General features: G+C 43.4%; 1 protein-coding gene across 1 annotated transcript in view; it reads left to right on the forward strand.

Annotated features, from left to right (window-relative positions):
* The window catches only part of ENPEP (glutamyl aminopeptidase), a 57134-nt gene that overhangs the window by 12199 nt on the left and 25075 nt on the right, over positions 1 to 19860 (forward strand). Inside the window, exons 3-12 of the mRNA XM_075565064.1 lie at positions 1692 to 1823; positions 4680 to 4800; positions 5386 to 5540; positions 5872 to 5985; positions 6689 to 6823; positions 7375 to 7440; positions 7715 to 7780; positions 7881 to 8032; positions 13880 to 13965; positions 17942 to 18078. Coding sequence (XP_075421179.1) covers positions 1692 to 1823; positions 4680 to 4800; positions 5386 to 5540; positions 5872 to 5985; positions 6689 to 6823; positions 7375 to 7440; positions 7715 to 7780; positions 7881 to 8032; positions 13880 to 13965; positions 17942 to 18078 — 1164 coding nt within the window. The remainder of the gene's footprint in view (positions 1 to 1691; positions 1824 to 4679; positions 4801 to 5385; positions 5541 to 5871; positions 5986 to 6688; positions 6824 to 7374; positions 7441 to 7714; positions 7781 to 7880; positions 8033 to 13879; positions 13966 to 17941; positions 18079 to 19860) is intronic.

Below are 19860 nucleotides of genomic sequence, written 5' to 3' on the forward strand. Positions count from 1 at the left end.
AAAGTAAATAAATGGAGGGTCAACATACATAAATAGCAGAGGTGGGACAAATTCCCACTTAATACTTTGCTATGCCCCTATAGTGTGAATATACAATCCAAATAGGGTTAAAATAGGTAGAAGCAGCAACCTATATATATGTGTGTGTACACACACGACCTGCACCAGAGCGATGTTACACACAATAGGCATCAGAGCCCAATATCGCCAACAGCCATGCAAGGTGGCTAAACCAGATGTACATAGGAGCATGTGTGAATCTCTCACTCTATCCTCACTAGATATAAGTAAACACGAGTCTGTTATCGACAGGGATGAAACAACTGTAGCCATTATTTGTGGTCTTTTGTAAATAAATAATTAGATCTCCCACTGCATCAAAAATGTGCAGTATAAGCTTATACTGCACATATTTGCTGCGGTTTGAGGTCTAATTATTGATTTACAAATGGCCATGGATTACACTTTGCACATCAGATTCTTTCAGGGCCACTGTCTCGCAGCACAGACTGTGATAATAATAGGTTATAAGACTGTTGTAATATACTGTAGGGTCTGATACTCTCACATAAACTATGACACACTGCAACAGTTACCACTTGAACTGACATAGTTACTCTGTCTTCTTTCATTCTGGTATCCCATATGTATTTATTTCTTATGTGATACATTGTATGTGGTGAAAAAGGAAAAGGGGCGCTAATGTGTATTACTAATTGTGGAAAAGTGATAGTATTAATGAAAGTTGGTCAAATTACCATACAATCCTGCAGCTGGTAGAAAGGGGGTTATCCAGACCCCAAAGAATAGTTAAAAAGGAAACTATGTGCATAGAATGTATCAATATTATTTCTAAATAGAAATGGTGGGACTAGAGATAAAGAGGACAGCAAGGTATGGATTGTAGGAATTTGCACACATTTATTCAAACATATGACTTTTGTGACTGAACAGGAAGGTTCTGTATAAGACTAAACTTAAATAAAATACACCAATGCATACATATAATAGGTAAAATAGAGTAAATGGAAGTGAAGGGTCCCAAATTGGTGACTGTTCATTATATGTCAATCTGTGCAATCTTATGGAATCCTCCTTATATATATATATATATATATAGATGGAGTGTATAATATATGGGAACAAATGAGCCCTAGATTCATTCCCAAGAGAGATAGCAAGTGTGTTAAGCTATTTTCTTTAGGGGCTTGATCCCTCCAGAGTGTAAATTGGAAAGGTCTATCCTTAAGGAAAATGTCCTTCCAATAACAAAGTTGGTCCGGAAAGTGCACCTTAGATCCACAGCATAAGCAATAGGTGATGTTACACAGCTTAGCCTATTTTCTCATCAGAATGGAATTCATATACAGTCATACAAGGCCACTCATACCTCAATGGGATTTAATTACCCACTATTCCTGTACGTCTGGGTGGGCAGCGGCCTCAGCGACCTAATGGGAGTTTTTTCACGGGACACCTCTCCTGACGGGTGACCGGGTTCACTTTTTCTCTTCACACGCTATCCTAACATGCGCTGTCCTTGTTCCTGCATTTTTAATACCTGTCAATTTTGCACAACAATTACTAATGAAATTAAAATAAGGATACGATAACTATATGTCGGTAAGAATGCCTATTTGTTTTGTACAGCTAGAGTAAAGAACAATATGCTATTTGTTTTGATTACTTAGGAGACTGTCAGTAAAGGAAATGGATGGAAACGGACGCTTTTTTACAAGTCGGTTCCCATGAGCACATATTTAGTCTGTTTTGCAATCCATCAGTTCAAATATGTAGAAAGAACTTCAGCACGTGGTATTCCTGTAAGTATGGACTTTTATTGCCTTGTTCAAGGTTATTGTTTGGATGAGCAAACTTTCAAATGTAAAAAACGGGACATTAAAAAATTAATTATAAAACAAATTAGATCACTTAAAAATAAATATTCTATTTGTCTAAAAACGTCCCAATTTTTGCTGTATTATAAATTCTCTCTCCCCCCCCCCCCCAGAATATATCCATCTCTCCCTCTCCCCCCCCAGTATTTCTCTCTCCCCAGTCCACAGTCTCTGTCTCCCCCCAGTCTCTCCTCTCCCCCAAGTCTCTATCCCCTATCCCTCCAGTCTCTCTCCCCAGTCTCTCTCTCCATTCCCACAATCTCTCTCCCCTCTCTCCCAATCTCTCTCTTCCCCCTCCCGTCTCTCCTCCCTCACCCAGTCTCTCTAGTCCAATGTCTCTCTCCTTCTCCCGGTGTCTCTCTCCCTCCCCCTAGTGTGTTTTCCTCCCTCCTCCAAGTGTCTCTTTCTTCTAGTGCGTCTCCCTCCCTCACCCCAGTGTCTCTCTCTCCCTCCCACTCCCAGTGTCTCTCTCCCTCACCCTCATGTGTCTCTCTACCTTCCTCGCAGTCTCTCTATCCCTCCCCGAGTGTCTCTCTGTCTCTCCCTCCCCCCAGCGTGCTCCCTCCTCCAAGTGTCTATCTTCCGCCCCCCCAGTGTCTCTCACCCCAGTGTCTCTCCCTCTCCACCCAGTGTCTCTCTCCCTCTACCCCGTGTTTCTCTCTCCCTCCCTCACACCAGTATGTCTCTCTACTCCTAACAGTCTCTCTATCCATCCCCCAGTGTCTCTCTCCATCCTGCCATTGTTACTCTCCCTCCCTCCCACCATTGTCTCTCTCGTCCTTCCCCCAGTGTCTCTTCCTCCCGCCATTGTCTCTCCCTCTTCCCCAGTGTCTCTCTCTCTCCCGCTAGTCTCTCTCCCTCCCCCAATGTCTGTCTCTCTCCCTCCCCCCAGTATCTGTCTCTCTCCCTCCCCATGTATCTCTCTTCTCCCTCCCCATATCTCTCTCCATCCCCCCATCCCATATCTCTTTCATTCCCCCCAGTGTCTCTATCTCCCTCCCTCCCCCTAGTCTTTCTCCCTCCCCAGTATCTATCTCTCTCCCTTCACCCCGCCCCGAGTGTCTCCCTCGCCATCCCCATGTCTCTCTTGTTCCCCCTCCCCATGTGTCTCTCACCTTCTCCTCATATCTCCCTTCCTCCCCCCAGTGTATCTCCCTCTCCACCCAGTGTCTCTCTCCCTACCTCACCCCAGTATGTCTCCTTACCCCTTACAGTCTCTCTCTCTCCATCCCCCAGTGTCTCTCCCTCCCACCATTGTCACTCTCTCTACCTCCCTCCCTCCAGTGTCTCTCTCTCCCTCCCCCCAGTCTCTTCCTCCCCAGTGTCTCTTCCTCCCGCCAGTGTCTCTCCCTCTTCTCCAGTATCTCTCTCCCTCCCCAATGTCTGTCTCTCTCCCTCCCCCAGTACGTGTCTATCTCCCTTCTCCCTCCCCATATCTCTCTCCATCCCCCTTCCCCATATCTTTCTCCCCCCCCCCTAGTCTCTCTCCTCTCCCCAGTGTCTGTCTGTCTCCCTCCCCTTCCCCATGTCCCTCTCCCTCAGGTCTGTCTCTCTCCCTCCCCATGTCTCTCTCCCTTCCCCTCCCCATGTCTCTCTTTCTTCCCCTCCCCCTGTTTCTCTCCCCCTTCCTCATGTCTCTCTCCCTCCCCAGTGTCTGTATCTCTTCCTCCTCCTCCCCCCAGTATCTGTCTCTCTCCATACCCCCTACACATGTCTCTCTCCCTCAACTCTCCCCATGTCTCTCTCCCTCCTCCCTCCACCCTCCCCATGTCTCTCTCCCTCCTCCCTCCCCATGTCTCTCTCCCTCCTCCCTCCCATGTCTCTCTCCCTTCCCTCTCCAATGTCTCTGTCCCTCCGCCTCCCATGTCCCTCTCATTCACCCCTCCCATGTCTCTCTCTCTCTCCCTCCTTCCTCCCATGTTTCTCTCCCTCACCCCTCCCCATGTCTATTTCTCCCTCCCCATGTCTCTCTTTCAGCCCCTGTGTCTCTCTCTCAGTTGCCCCCCCTCCAATGTCTCCCTCCCTCCCCCCATGTCTCTCTCGCTCCCTCCCCTCCCTCCCAATGTCTCTTTCTTAGCCCCTGTCTCTCTCAGTACCCCCTCACCCTCCTATGTCTCTCAGTCCCCCCTCTGCTCCCCCATGTCTCTCTTTCACGCACATAGACAAAAACACACACACAAACACACACACACACTTTCTCTTACCTTATCATTAATACAGCAAGCTGCAGCCAGGAGGTGCTGCATGAGCTGCACAGCTCAGCATCACCTAATGGCTGGAGGAGAAATTGCAGCGGCAGACCCTGCTTTTCTCTCTGTTACTGGGACATATCAAAAGATAGTCGAGAAATGGGGCAGTAGCTTAAAAACTGGGACTGTCCCAGCTAAACCAAGACATTTGGTCACCCTAGTTATTGTGCATATTTTAAAACAAAAATATTATAAAAACTTACACAAGGACCTTTTACTCTTCACACACTATCCTAACATGCGCTGCCCTTCTTCCTGCATTTCCAATACCTGTCAAGTCACGACCTAAAAATATAAGATATGTGCCTTTCCTTCTGTTGGTGTTGAGGTGTTACCCCTTTGTGTAGGCCAGGCTTGTTCTGTATTGACAGACAGAAATTATTCCATATGTCTGTAATTTTCATACATTTTAGCTTTCTCTCTTTTTTTATTCCCCTCCTTCCCTTTAACCCTTTACCCCTTTTTCTCTTGATATTTCTCAGTTTCATTCTGAATGTAAACGGTAGTATTTATAGTTTTCTTCCAATTCCAGCTAAGAATCTATGCACAACCCTTACAACTCCACACGGCAGAATATGCAGCTAATATTACTAAAATTGTGTTCGACTACTTTGAAGAATATTTCAACATGAACTATTCATTACCAAAATTAGGTATATATTGTTTTTGTTTACTATATAACTAGTTATATCCATATGTAGCTACAATAACTTTACAATGTTCCCTCGGTGTGTTACTGAACTTAACATATTTAAGTCATACTTTCTTTGTAAAAGAGTTGTATTATATGCCATGATTGTATCTGGATGTGTGCTATGTCTTTGGTTGACTGGGTAGAATGAATTGTGTGGGACTATCTGACTCTGGTGTATATAAAAAGTAAAGAGTATGCTTTTTATGCAGCTTTAAAAATCACATTATTTCAATAGAAATGCATTATCTTGATTGCTGCTCTTTTATTAAAATACAGTTCTATTTAAGAAACCTGTTGCTATTTGACTTGCTGCCTGATGCATTGCACTGCTTCTCCCTGCAAAAGTGATCTTACATTGATGTTACGGCTGAAACAACTTTAGTGAACTTTGATTATGTGTAGAGTTGCCATCCTTATTCCATTTCAAGAGTTAAGAAGACATTTTCCATCATTGATATGACTTGTGTTTATTTTCTTGTATTTCTTTACCTATTTTTGCATTCTGTTTGCATTAATTATCTTTTTTTTCTCTCTCCCACTTTAGATAAAATAGCCATCCCTGATTTCGGCACTGGAGCTATGGAGAACTGGGGACTGATCACTTACCGAGAGACCAATCTGCTTTTTGACCCCGCTGAATCTGCGACAGCCAATAAGAAGAGAGTGGCAACAGTAATTGCCCATGAACTTGTACATCAGGTATAAATATTGCTACTCAAACAAGTCAGCCTATATTATTTAAACATTGTGGCTGATCATTTATTTTAATAACTATTTTTTACAACAAATTTGGGCCATGTCTACGACGCAGTGCTAAGCTAAGACACCGTCTAGCCCCAGGCCCATATGGTGTCTTAGAGCATTGTACAGTGTTTTGTGGATTAGCACCGTGTAGCACGTATGTATGGCCCATGTGGAATAAAGCAATGCAGGCTTCAACAGCAGTGTGGGAGATCGTTTGAGTGTATTAATCTGTATGCAGTCGGTGGGAATAGATGTTACAATAACCTCGCTGTTTTATTTATTCCAGTGGTTTGGAAACATAGTGACAATGAACTGGTGGGACGACCTGTGGCTGAATGAAGGCTTTGCCAGTTTCTTTGAATACTTAGGAGTAGATATTGCGGAACCCACCTGGAACATGGTAATTCTGGAAGTCACAATATTTTTATTCGGGTAATTGAATTAGAATATAAACAAATGTAAATTACGCAATGCAAGACATGTTCGGGATGATATAGCACTGTTTTTTCAGCACAAAGTGTAATGCTATTATTTGTCAATGGCAAAAAATACAAGTACGTTCAAAACAGGAAGCTGCTGCCTGTAGTCCTGAACACTACACAGATCTCTTTTGTCATGGAAACGGCATACAATGTTTTTTCGCATTGTTTTTAATATGTTTCACCCCGAGCTCAGAAGGTTAACTAATGTCAGTGTTTTATAAAGACATAGGGGGATTAGTTTAGTATGAAGAGTCTCTCTCTCTCTCTCTCTCTCTCTCTCTCTCTCTCTCTCTCTCTCTCTCTCTCTCTCTCTCTCTCTCTCTCTCTCTCTCTCTCTCTCTCTCTCTCTCTCTCTCTCTCTCTCTCTTCTCTCTTCTCTCTTCTCTCTTCTCTCTCTTCTCTCTCTTCTCTCTCTTCTCTCCAAAATGCAAAAAGTTATATTTTGAGAACTCAAGCACAAACTTGTTACATAGAATTCTATCACATTTAAGGTGAACAAGAGGTCTCTGCTGCTGCTTTATAAGTTGTGCTAAATCTACCTTTTTGGTAAATTAGTCAAACAGGGAATTCCACCCTTGCTCTTTTATATGTTCTGAAAAGAGCCAACTTGTTTTGTTTCAGCGTGACCAGATTCTAAATGATGATGTGCTGCCTGTGATGATAGATGACGCTTTGCAGTCCTCCCACCCGATTGTTGTGACTGTCTCAACTCCTGCAGAAATCACATCTGTGTTTGATTCCATATCCTACAATAAGGTAGAAATATTACCAGGCATAACATTTACTTGTCTATATTACTGAGTAGAAACAAACAGATTTATGGAGCTACCATCAGAACTTCTAAGCTGTAAAAAAAAAACGAGTACAGATGAAAAATGCTGATAACTCACTTGTGGAGGACAGGTTTGTTGCAAGTTCTGAAAGCTCTTAATGGATCGACGTGAGAGGTTTTTATAAGTGCACTGGTTCAGAAAACCCTTCTTCAGGTATACTGTAATATGTACAGGTATCAATGCTAGCAATTAATCTATACTTCTCCAGTGCTAATATGGATCTAGATCTGGTGGAAGAATTTACATGTTCTCACTCCCACAAGTTTTCAAAATGATTGGCAGTGCTAAACTCTACACAAATTCACCCTCCATTTTTACCTTTTATACTGCCAAGAAAAAACATGTTCCTAGGTGCAGGCTGAAATAAAAGACAAGATGTGTGCTAAATATTAAACATTCTGAAAGTAGATTGCTCAAGACAAATATTTGCATTGAAGAAATGTAACAAGTCATAAACTTTTTTTTCTTATTTAGGGGGCATCAATTCTAAGAATGCTTGAAGATTGGATTTCTCGTAGTCACTTTCAAGAAGGATGTCGGGTATGATACAGGATTTGTATTCCATTAGAGGAGAAATATTATTTATCCAAATCAATTCTGAAAAAATCATGTTGTGCTGTAAATTACAGATCCAGGTTTGGATCAGCATGTAATTATACCCTTTGTAAGTTTGTACTGTATGAAAGCTTGTTCATTAAAGGGTATCTCCCAGAAAAATTAAAACCTTTTATTAAGTATTTCTAACCTCCTATTTGGCCACATGACTTCCAAATAATTAATAGAAATATGTGTCTGGTGAATTTTTACATATCAGAACTACCTAAAGAAGCACCACTTCCAGAATGCTAAAACGGATGACTTTTGGGAAGCGTTGGCTCAGGTAAGAACTAACAGATTTTTTTTGTCCCTAAATACAGCCATAAAGCCATTACATTGTTTTCAATAAGTTCTTCTATATAATTGCATAATGTTTTCCTTAGGCGAGTGGTAAACCAGTCAAAGAAGTTATGGATACCTGGACAAGACAGATGAGTTTCCCGGTACTTAATGTGAAATCTAACAATACTGTAATACAGAAACGATTTCTCCAGGACCCAAAGGCAAACATATTAGAACCACCTTCTGAACTCAAGTGAGCTTTTTCTACTGTTTATTTCATTTGAAGAACATGTGTAACACAATAGGGAGAGATAGGATTACTGCCATAGAAAGGGGAGATGCGATATTAAAGAAAAAGAAAACATGAAGTCAGATTTTAACATTCATCATACAGATAGGTATTAAAGGTGACACGGTGTGGCTATTTGCATCTCATTTCCCAGAATCCTTTGCTGCAGTAGAATCACTCTATAATAGGAAATAATGGTGAAAATTAATAATAATTGTTTGTTTTTGTATAGTGCTGCTAGTTTTACATAGTGCTTTACAGAGACATTTTGCAGACACAGTCCCTGCCCCATAGAGCTTACAATCTATGTTTTTGGTGCCTGAGGCACAAAGATATTAAGGCCATTACAGGGTGTGTGGTGCATATACCTGCAGGCAACAGGAGGGCTGAGTCATCCGCCGATGGTAGTAGGAACACAGGAACAGGCTTCTGGGGTTCATACCCCATATATATCTTTAGCAGTGCAGCGCCTCCATATGCCATAGGCTTCAGGAACTGAGGGTGATATCCCACGGTATAACTTATTACCTCTCCCCCAAGTAAGGTCATGCACCAGGTAGGAGTATTTAGCAAACAGGAATGGGTTTATTACTACACTCTGCAGTAACAGTTACATGGCAGTCTTCAGCCGGATGCAGTCTGTCAGGTCAGCTATCACTGAAGAATGTCCCTGGACCTTCACTACAGGCCAAGGGCACCCGCAGGGTATGGGAATGTTATACCAGGACAATTCTTTAAAGCATTCCCCTGGGCTGTCATCCCCTCCTTCTGCACTAACCAATTCTCGTCAGAGACCTCAGAATCCCAGTTCTCTCTAGAACTATTCGACCCCCAATTTTCCTCAGAAAATCAATAACCCACCCAGGAATCTTGTGAAGCATCTTGTCCCTTTCCCATGTAGACAGAGTAGGCGATCCCCCTAATCCCTCATAGGACTCTTACCCCACCTTGATCTCACTGTCCCATGGCCAGAAAAGCATAAGTCAGAACACCCGGCCCCACCAAAGAACTATCTGTCTCAGGGGCCAAGGCCGTATCAGCCTCGGCAGCGGCTGCTTGGTTACATGTTTAGTCATGGATTGAATAAAGGTAACAGTTCCTTTCCCCGGAGCTAAAGCAGTACTCACTGGAGCGGGAATCAAAGGCTTCTCATCCGCCCCAGCGATCACCGTAGCAGTGGCTTCATCGCCAGAAGTTATCGCGGGATCAGGTTGCAAGTCCAGGACCAGCACCTGAAGGGCGTCACATCCGGCCGTTGCGTAAATGAGCAGTCTTTGCCTTTGTCAGCTTCTGGTGCATTGACGTCGGCACCAGAAGGTACCTCCATCTGTACCGGAGAATCCCTGGATCGGCTTCCGGACACCTCCACGAGGGGTAGGCTCATCCGCCTTTCAGGTTCCACGGTCGCGTTTAAAGTTGCAGGACTCCTCTGTCTCTCGGAGCAATTTGAACTGTTCTTTTCCTCCACAGTGTCATTCAGCGTATTCGACAGCGGTCAAAACACATCAGAAGATCATCTGCTACTGGTACGGGAGTAAGAGGGTAGGGACACCTCCGCAAGGGAAAGACACTGGATCATTTCCGAGTCATCAGCGGCAATCAGCAGAGCCGGTCCTGACTCATGAGCCTCTGAGAACAACGGTGTCTCATCACCCCAGGAAATCCTCTTACCTGACATCTCCTTGGCTGGTTCTGGCTCACCGACCATCTCTGGTTCTACTGCAGGTACCGGTTCTGGAACCATCTCAGCTTGCTGTGTGGTCATCGGGATACTCGAATCCCCTTGGGCCTCAGCTAGGGCGCAGGGACCCTCCAAAGCCTCCATAGTTGAGGGAGATTGAATAGCAGCAGTATTTCCGGCCAGGTAGAGGGGTCAGTCGCATCTTTCTCTGCTAATTCCGTAGGCCACAGCATCGTGGGTTTCAGGAACTGTGCTCCGCAGCAGGCACACTTGGCTCCCCAGGTCAATTCGCCACCTGGGAAATCACACTTGGGGCATAGGCATCTGATGTACCTTTTTTCCCTCCACCTTCACCACCAGGACCACTCTTGGTCGCCAATAGGGGTCTAAGTCCATACCACCAGACATATTCAAGTCTTTTTGTAAGCACGGGCACATGAGAAATGGTACATTCACTCCTTTCGCTCGCCAAACTCCAAAGAACTCAGGGTGCGGTTCGCCACATCCAGTACCTCCCTTGTTCTCCAAAGTCGTTAGGCATTGGTCATCAGCGCACCCACTCCCTCTGGTGGAAATTAGAGGAGGGGCTACCGGTGACATAGACGGGGCGTGACTCTGACTCCGGCTGGAGCCAGTCACATCGCTTTCGCGCCAGACCCTTGTAGAACTTTGCAAAAAGCTCACGTGCAGCCTGTTTTCAAGCAGCACGTGCGCTATCTAGAATTGGTGTGAGACACCCCCTTAGCTCATGTAACTCATGTGCCGCATTCCGGGTAAGGGAACCTCCTTTCTGAGCACCGTCCGTTGTCTGACCCCACAGGAGTCGCAATTCTTACGGGAATCTATTTCCTGTGGTCTCTGCGCATATAGATTAGCAGTCTACCAAGAGTAGGTTGTACCCCAGACTAGCAAAGCTCCATCTCGATACGCTGCACACAATTACAGTCCATTACAAGACCTCTGTGGTTCCATAGTCTGGCTAGTGGTACTCTGGGAATAATGTGATGGCAGTGGCATCCCTTTTTAACAGGGGATGTAAATGGCCATCCAGTAGGAAGCCAAAACAAATGAAATTGAGGCTTGATATTGGCATGAGATTTGGCAGCCCCCTGGAGAGAGATTTAAAACCAGCATGTATCAGGGTGGTCCACTGAGCTGAAAATAGTGCCGTTCAGCTCCAGAGGAAACCCCCGGGTTTCTGTCCTATTAACAATAAGGAATAAAAAGTAGCCGGGATTGTCGCTTTATTATGCTTTGCAATTTTCAACTAAGCATCATAACTGTGAAAAACACAATTACAACAGGTATATGCGCTGAGTTTATAAACCGGTGAGGGTACTTTCTTGGTTTTAGAAAGTTTTAGTGCAATCCTACGAGTCTATGAAAATGTTTTTTAAACCTTCTATTGAAGTATTTAACAGGATAGGAAAGTAAATGTAAAGACAACTTGATGAAGATAACATTTGATCATTAGACGACAAAAGATATAGTCAGGGCCAGCTTGGAATATTACGGGGCTGGTTGCAGACATGGGGTGCGGGGCCTCTTACCTTCCCCTTTGCCATCTCCTCCTGCAGGGTCCCTTATGGCGCCGCAAAGTCAAATGGCATCACTTTGCTTTGACAATGGGACATTGCGATGTCATGCAGTGTCTCCCATTGTCATAGCAACTGGGTGCCGTGTGGGCCGCATTGCCATAGCAACATGATGCCACAACGTCACATGACGTTCCCTTGTCATGGCAACGTGACGTCATTTGACATCACAGCGCCATGATGAGGGACCCTGCAGGAAGAGAGGGCAACAGAGCAGGTAAAAGAGTTACAGAGGCCCTACGCTCTCCCCCGGAAGAGTGCAGGGCCTCTGTAACCATGGAGATTGGTGCAGTGGCACCGATAGCTCTGCCATCAAGCTGGCACTTGATATAATTAGGGGAGAGCTTCTCTTTAATAACTGTGATAATGAGAGATATAAGTGTGGCTCTGGAATTTCATAGACTCCTCCTCCAGGGCTCCTTTTAAATACCTTCATGACACACCCTTTGTCCTGAGAAAAAAAAACCAGTGATGATAACATATGGGCAGTGGCAGAACTAACGGTTCAGCTGCACCAGGGCCCACAACTTTCCGGGGCCCATCCTGCCATGCACCAGAACATCGTTCCAGCACTTTTTAAACAGCTGGAACAGTATTTCGGCTGCTCTACAGGCACCCTCTCTCACTGCACCCACCCCCCCCCACCCCAGGCCCTACCAGTCGAGCGGGGCCTACTGAGCGGTTGTGGAGGGAACCCAACCAGGCAGTCCTAACACAGAAGTTAGGCCCCAATTGCCGTCTGGGTGGGTTTCCTCAGCTGACAGACGGGTAAAGATCTGCATGCCCCGCTACTATATGTACCCATAGATATTATTTACACAACAACATTTAGTAAAACCTACCAGCACGGAGCTATAAAGGATATTTACGCCGTTGTAATGTACACCTCCTACCTTGAGAAATCGAGAGTCCAGAGCGCGAAACGTACGTCAGGCATGACGTCATCGCGTTGATGTCTTGGAGGATACGGGTGGAATCGTTCCTGTTTGTTTGGGGACTGGTTGTATATTATGCGCATTTGCCCTTGCTCTTGCCTATTTGATTTGAATAGCTTATTTAACAAAGTATTGCGTTCAGCGGCTTGTGGTTAGTGGATTATCCACGCCAGAGATCAGAGATTACACTCTAAACTTGGATAGCAAAAGCGTATATTGGCCTCTGTTGATACTAATTGTTATGTATCATACTAAACTACTCTTATATGTATCTAGCTGATATTAGTAAGCATTGTATCTTTACTTAGTTATGATGCACGTGCTTTTGGTGCTACATTTTTGGCTTTAATATCCAGTGCCATATACTGATGAACAAGCTATTTGACTGTGCATATATACTGGTGCCGGTATGTGATATAAGCATAGCCCCGTTACATATTTTTCCATCTAGGAACACTTTGTCCTCACCTGTATGTTCATGTGTGCCACATCCATGGATTAAAAATCTTGTCTACGGCATACAGTATTATCGTTTGGTCCCCGCTTTTTGTTCCTGTACTTTCCTGGTTCCCTGCGTCCATCCGGATCAACAAGGAACTCTTTATCTACACTGACTCCATTTTCATATCATTGGGCAACAAGAACCACCCTTTTAGTATTTATTTTAACACACATATTGTATATTATCCCATTTTTGTGTCGATGTTCTGAATTTTAATAAAACTTCTTTGTTTTGGCCATTTACAGGCTTGTATTGGTAAATTGTCCTCCCACCGTGTTGGGAGCATTTACTTTATGTAATTAAACTAGCCATCTAGAAGATTGAGTTTGGGAGTATTTAACCCCTATGTACTTTGACAGCCTCTGAGTGCAATAAATAGGGACTTTGGGAGATCCTGTGATTTCCTTTCTTTTTGCTTGTGTTTACCCATAGATATTACCTATTTCTTTACTTGCACCCGGGGCCCACCTATCACTAATTCCACCCCAGCATATGGGTGTCAGCGATGGGATAGTTCCTTATGAACAAATGGATGGTTACATAGTGGAAGCATCTCATTGATGAAGAGCCCTTGATAAGAGAAATGAGAGCCCTGAATCATAGGATCTAATTTTATGACAGGTGAAGGTATAGTGAATTAGTATTTTGGATTGAAAAAAAAAATGATATAGAATAGGGGCTCTTATAATATTGCTCCATTATAGGAAATAATATTAAGAGTTGTACAAGCTTTAGAGGTGGGATCAAAAGTACAATATTTCATATCAATGCAGGATTATTCCTTGTTAAAGGCCAATTTACCAAGTGAATGCTCTTCTATGGATTATACTACAAACCTTGTTGGATTTGCTTGAGATTAATTAAGCTGTAGTATTGTATATAAATTGCTGGATGACATGAATCAGAGATTTGCCTATTTATAGCTAATCTATAATACTATACTGTAGTTTCAGTTTATATCCTTGTAAATTGGCATTTGTAAAAAAAATATATGCATGTCAAGAAGAACAAATGTCCTCATTTTTGTGTCCTCAGTGTTTAGGAAATGCAAGATCTGTGAATAATTTTATAACAAATCTGTTCCTTTTTTTTTTTTAGCTACAAGTGGAACATTCCAGTGACATACTATGCATTGTCAGATAAACAACTGCATACTGTAATGTACAATCTGTCTGAGTCTGCGGGTAAGCAAAAACTCACACTATTTGTAACTCAAATCTGTAACTCAAAATTTTTGTAAGGCAGACTAATATTTGTCTACTAATTATTAATAATATTATGAAGTACCGCTATTATTTTATTTAGTTACTGCTGCGTTAGCAGATAATTAGAAAGTGCATCTGATACAATGAAAAATATTTGGGTAAGGCTGAGTCCCCGCTGGCGCTGAGCGGGCAGTGCTTGGCGAGGTGACTTGCATATATATATATGTATATATGCAAGTCCCCGCTCACGCGATGCGCGCGCTTGCGTATGAGCGGGCACACATGCTCACCTGCGCTCGGCGCTTAGATAAACACATTTTTAGACTTTCAAGCGCTCCGCTTCCCCTGCAGCGTTCCCCCATGCACCCCCCTCACCCCGCGAGAGCTTGCGAAAATGTTAGGACACCCGGCGCGCTCAGCACCAGCAGGGACAAAGCCTAATGCTATAATTAGGAAAATCCTAATGCAGCATTGCAGGTCTAATGGCAAACATTTCCATACGCCTCTCTGCTGAAAGTTAGAAAGATGCATAACAATACAGTACATTTCAGTCTGCCGTTACCGAACCCTTCCTATTCCCCCCTCTCTTGCTTTTCCCTCCTTTGAGGCTCACACTGTCCAGATCTTCTCTCCTCTCCCTGTTCATGTGGCGGTCATCTATCGCCCACCTACCTCTACTCATCCCCCTTCTGCCTTTCTCTCTCACTTTGAATCCTGGCTCTCTTTCTTTCTCTCCTCAGACTCCCCTGTTCTTCTCCTTGGGGACTTCAATTGCCACATTGATGACCCCTCTCTCTCTTGGGCTTCCCGCTTTCTTTCTCTTACCTCTTCTTTTGGCCTTCAACAGTGGACTGCAGCCAGCACCCACAAGGATGGCCACTACTTAGACCTGGTTTTCACAAAAAACTTCTCTCTCTCTGATTTCTCCATTTCCCCTTTTCCTCTCTCTGACCATCATCTCATCTCATTCTCTTTATCTCGCTTCTCCCCTTCTCCACCTCCATCTACACCCCGGTTCTGCAGAAACCTGCGCTCTATTCACTTACCTGACTTTGAGTCCACTTTACACTCCTCCCTCTCCTCTCTCAGCTCTGCTACAGACCCTGACAACCTGGTCAGAAAGTACAACTCTGTCTTGTCCTCGTCTCTTGATCTACATGCCCCGCTTTCTCTCTGCCGCCCTCGCCCTTCTAACCTTAGACCCTGGCTAAATTCCCACACGCGCATGCTGCGTTGCTCCACTCGTTCCTCTGAACGCCTATGGAGGAAGTCTCACACTCTCGCAGACTTCCTTCACTACAAATTTATGCTATCCTGTTTCAACTCTGCCCTCTCGCAAGCTAAACAAGCCTACTTTTCTGCACTAATCAACATGCACAAGTCTAACCCACGCCGACTGTTCTCTGTCTTTGATACTCTACTCAAACCACCCTCAGCTGCCTCTCCTTCCTCCATCTCCGCTCAGGACTTTGCTGACTATTTTAAGGAAAAGGTGGAATCCATACGGCAGAACATCCCCTCTGTTTCTTCCCCCCATCCTACACCTCTTCCTAACTCTCCTCCTGCCTTCCTTGAGTCTTTTTCCACTGTCTCAGAGGAGGATGTGTCGCTGTTGATCTCCTCTTCTCCCTCTACCACTTGCCCTCTTGACCCCATTCCCTCCCATCTCCTAAAACCTCTTGCTCCTACTATAATCCCTACGCTTACACACATTTTTAACTCCTCCCTCTGCTCTGGAACCTTTCCATCCTCCTTCAAACATGCAACAGTCATACCATTACTCAAAAACAGCAAGCTTGACCCTACCTGTCTTTCTAACTATCGACCTGTCTCCCTCCTGCCTTTTGCCTCTAAACTACTTGAACGTCTTGTATTCTCTCGCTTGCTCCATTTTCTCAACACCTATTCTCTCCTAGACCCTCTACAATCTGGCTTCCGCACTGCTCACTCCACCGAAACAGCCCTCACTAAAATAACTGACGACCTCCATGCTGCCAAAGACAGAGGTCATTACACTCTGCTCATATTACTCGACCTCTCTGCAGCATTTGACACCGTGGACCACCCTCTTCTCCTCCACATTCTCCATACTCTAGGTATTCGGAACAAAGCTCTATCCTGGATCTCATCCTACCTCTCCCATCGTACTTTTAGTGTCTCTTCTGCTAACACCTCCTCCTCCTCTATTGATCTCTCTGTGGGGGTACCCCAGGGCTCTGTCCTGGGACCTCTTCTCTTTTCTCTGTACACACTCTCTCTAGGTGACCTAATAACATCTTTTGGGTTTAATTATCACCTCTATGCCGACGACACACAAATATACTTTTCAACACCTGACCTTACACCTGCTGTACAAACCAAAGTTTCTGAATGTCTCTCTGCTATATCATCCTGGATGGCCCTCCGACGCCTTAAACTCAACATGGCTAAAACAGAGCTCCTCATACTTCCTCCCAAACCTGGCCCTACTACCTCCTTCCACATTACTGTTGGAACTACAATCATTCACCCAGTAGCCCAAGCACACTGCCTAGGGGTCACACTCGACTCCTCTCTCACATTCGCCCCTCACATTCAAAACATTTCTAAAACTTGTCGCTTTTTCCTCCGCAATATAACTAAGATACGCCCTTTCCTCTGTTGTTCGACTGCTAAAACTCTGACTCAGGCCCTCATTCTCTCCCGTCTTGATTACTGTAACCTCCTGCTGTCTGGCCTTCCTGCCTCTCACCTGTCTCCCCTACAATCTATCCTAAATGCTGCTGCCAGAATCACTCTACTCTTTCCTAGATCTGTCTCAGCATCTCCCCTCATGAAATCCCTCTCCTGGCTTCCGATCAAATCCCGCATCTCACACTCCATTCTTCTCCTCACTTTTAAAGCTTTACACTCTTCTGCTCCTCCTTACATCTCAGCCCTAATTTCTCGCTATGCACCATCCCGACTCTTGCGTTCTGCTCAAGGATGTCTACTTTCTACCCCCTTTGTATCTAAGCCCTCTCCCGCCTTAAACCTTTTTCACTGACTGCCCCACACCTCTGGAATGCCCTTCCCCTCAGTACCCGACTAGCACCCTCTCTATCCACCTTTAAGACCCACCTTAAGACACACTTGCTTAAAGAAGCATATGAATAGCACTGTGGATATTCTGAACACAGGATACATAAAGATTGGCCCCCTGCAGACGCACTTACCAGAACTCCCTCCTACTGTCTCTGTACGTTCTCCCTACCTACCAATTAGACTGTAAGCTCCTCAGGGCAGGGACTCCTCTTCCGAAATGTTACTTTTATGTCTAACGCACTTATTCCCATGATCTGTTATTTATATTATCTGTTATTTATTTGATTACCACATGTATTACTACTGTGAAGCGCTATGTACACTAATGGCGCTATATAAATAAAGACATACAATACAATACAACAGATACTTCTTCTTGACATGGAACTTAACAGTGCAAACAACCCCCCCAAAAACGCATTGGATTTATATATTTGACATATTATATAACGATAACCATCCTGCATTCTTGTACCCTATTAAATATAGCACAGGGAAGTGGATTTACTATATACTGAATAATGGCCCTAGAGTGGTTTGCTTTATGAACAAAACATAGAAAATAGAAATATTACTTTTATGTTTGCTCTATAACTTCTGGTGACGGTCACCTTGATATACATCGTGCTAAGGAGAATATCGGAAACTGCTCAATGGGCTCCAAGTGGCCACACGAAAAGAGTGAAGTCACTGCTCATTTTTAATGTTGGACACCTGTCAATCACAAGGTGCATTTCCCTTATGATAAACTCTGAAACTCTGAAACAATACTAGAAAGAAATGCTAAAAAAAAAAAATACAACTAAAATCTGCAACTTCCTGATTGTTACTCTTCCAGGGAATCTTCCGTACACATACTAACACATATTTCTATTTGTATTTCCTGTGACAGGAGTTATTTTGTCTCCGTATGACCCTGACAAGGATGGATTCCAAAAAATAAACCCCAAACACATTGGATTTTTCAGAGTCAATTATGAAAATGCAACTTGGAACCACTTGTCCAGTTTGTTGCTAACAAACCATGAGGTGCGTCTCAATGAACATAGCTAATTCACCCATTTCGTTGCCAGATGGTCCAGCAACACATTCCTCTTCAATACTTTTCTGGCCCCTCCGGTTAGCAAAAGGGTTAAAACATTACATTTATACCATTAAGGCTGCAATCCCGCCTTCGTCAAACCAGGGGGTGGGAAAGGGACTGTCCTCTGGAGCTGAGCTGTGCTTTTTTTGGGATGCTTACTGGTTTAGATGCTGGTGTTTTCTTTCCATTCATGGAAAGCAACCTGGCCGTCAGATCTCACGGGTCCCACCGGCTAATAGGAAGCTGAGATAAAAATAGTGGGATTCGGCTCCAGAGGACCCCCTGTTCAAATACTGTAAAAAAAAAATAATAATAATTTTTGAAAAGTGCAGCTGAGATGCCAATGCACTCCAAAAAATGGTGCACTTTTAAATTGATTTGCTGTTGATTTTATTACTGTTACTAGATTTGCTTCATAGATCATTTACTTCGATATGCATAGTTAGATGTTTGATACAAAATGCATTACTTTATGCGATTGTTATTTTTCTAACATTGTTATTTTTCATGTATTTTTAATCACATGCATGTATTTAACCCCATTTTTTTCTGGCAGAGGGACCAGTAATGAAATTGCCTGCTAGTTGTTTCTTTAATTGTCTCTATTTTGTTGACCTCTGACAGGCAGTTAGAGAGAAGGGAAGCAGACACACGGTCTTATGCAAAGAATTTAATGTGCCACAAAAAGTTTTGGATCTTTTTGTGGCACTTTAAATTCTTTGCATTAGACCGTGTGCCTGCTTCCCTTCTCTTCACTGATTTACCCTGGGATGTCTGGACCTCCCTGGACCCAGTGCACCGGCAGATAAGTACTGCGCCTCCAGCACCATATTATTGAGTGCATGTACCCTCTCTATTACAGCAGTTAGAGAGAAGCAGAACCTCCCTTCACGTGAAGTGAAAAGAAATATGTTGGATAATACGTTGGAACTCATTGTATACACCAATGTTCTCACCCTTCAGCTTTGCCATAATCACTATAATACAGTTAGTTATATAGTGAGCTGGTTCCCAGTTATTGTTATACAAGTTCCATGCATTTTGTGCATGCAATGGAAAACATGATTAGAACAATACCGTGCTGTTCATCCAACACTGACATTTACTGCCAAGTATTACAATTGTAAAGCTATAGATTTCACTTATTGTTAAAAAAAAGAAAATTATGGCAATCCTGGAATGGTATTGTTTTGAATATAAAAGAAAGCAACTTAATTTTAAATAATGTCTCTGCAATATGTTAAATATTAAGTTTGTTTAACTCTTTCAATACAGGATTAGCCTGTAACATATACTGCAATATATTCATTAAGGGCGAGCACTTTCACTCATGTTTTGGTTCTATATTTCTATTTTTCTATATTTTAACCAAAATAGGGGAAAACTCAAAAGAAGAAGAAAAATGCTATAACAAAGAATGAAAAAAAATGCTTAAATTAAGTATAGAATCATAAAACCAATTAAGAAATTAAAATAATATAACTTCAAAACTTAAATTAAGTTAAACAGATTTGTCGAGAAACTTGACACTTGACCTTGTTTTCTGGTTTGGGGGCTAAATAAGTTTTTATTTTTGGTTCTAAAAATGTTAAAGGTTCTGTATGTGGTTTTGTAATATAAGCAGGTCATCCCCAGGTTATGTTTCGCACTTAGGCAAGCACTAATAAGGACGCTTTGTCCCCCCACCCCCCCAAAGAAATACAAATATTCCCCTCCAATAGGAAGCT

The sequence above is a fragment of the Ascaphus truei genome, chromosome 1 (genome assembly GCF_040206685.1).
Source record: "Ascaphus truei isolate aAscTru1 chromosome 1, aAscTru1.hap1, whole genome shotgun sequence".
NCBI classification, from domain to species: domain Eukaryota; kingdom Metazoa; phylum Chordata; class Amphibia; order Anura; family Ascaphidae; genus Ascaphus; species Ascaphus truei.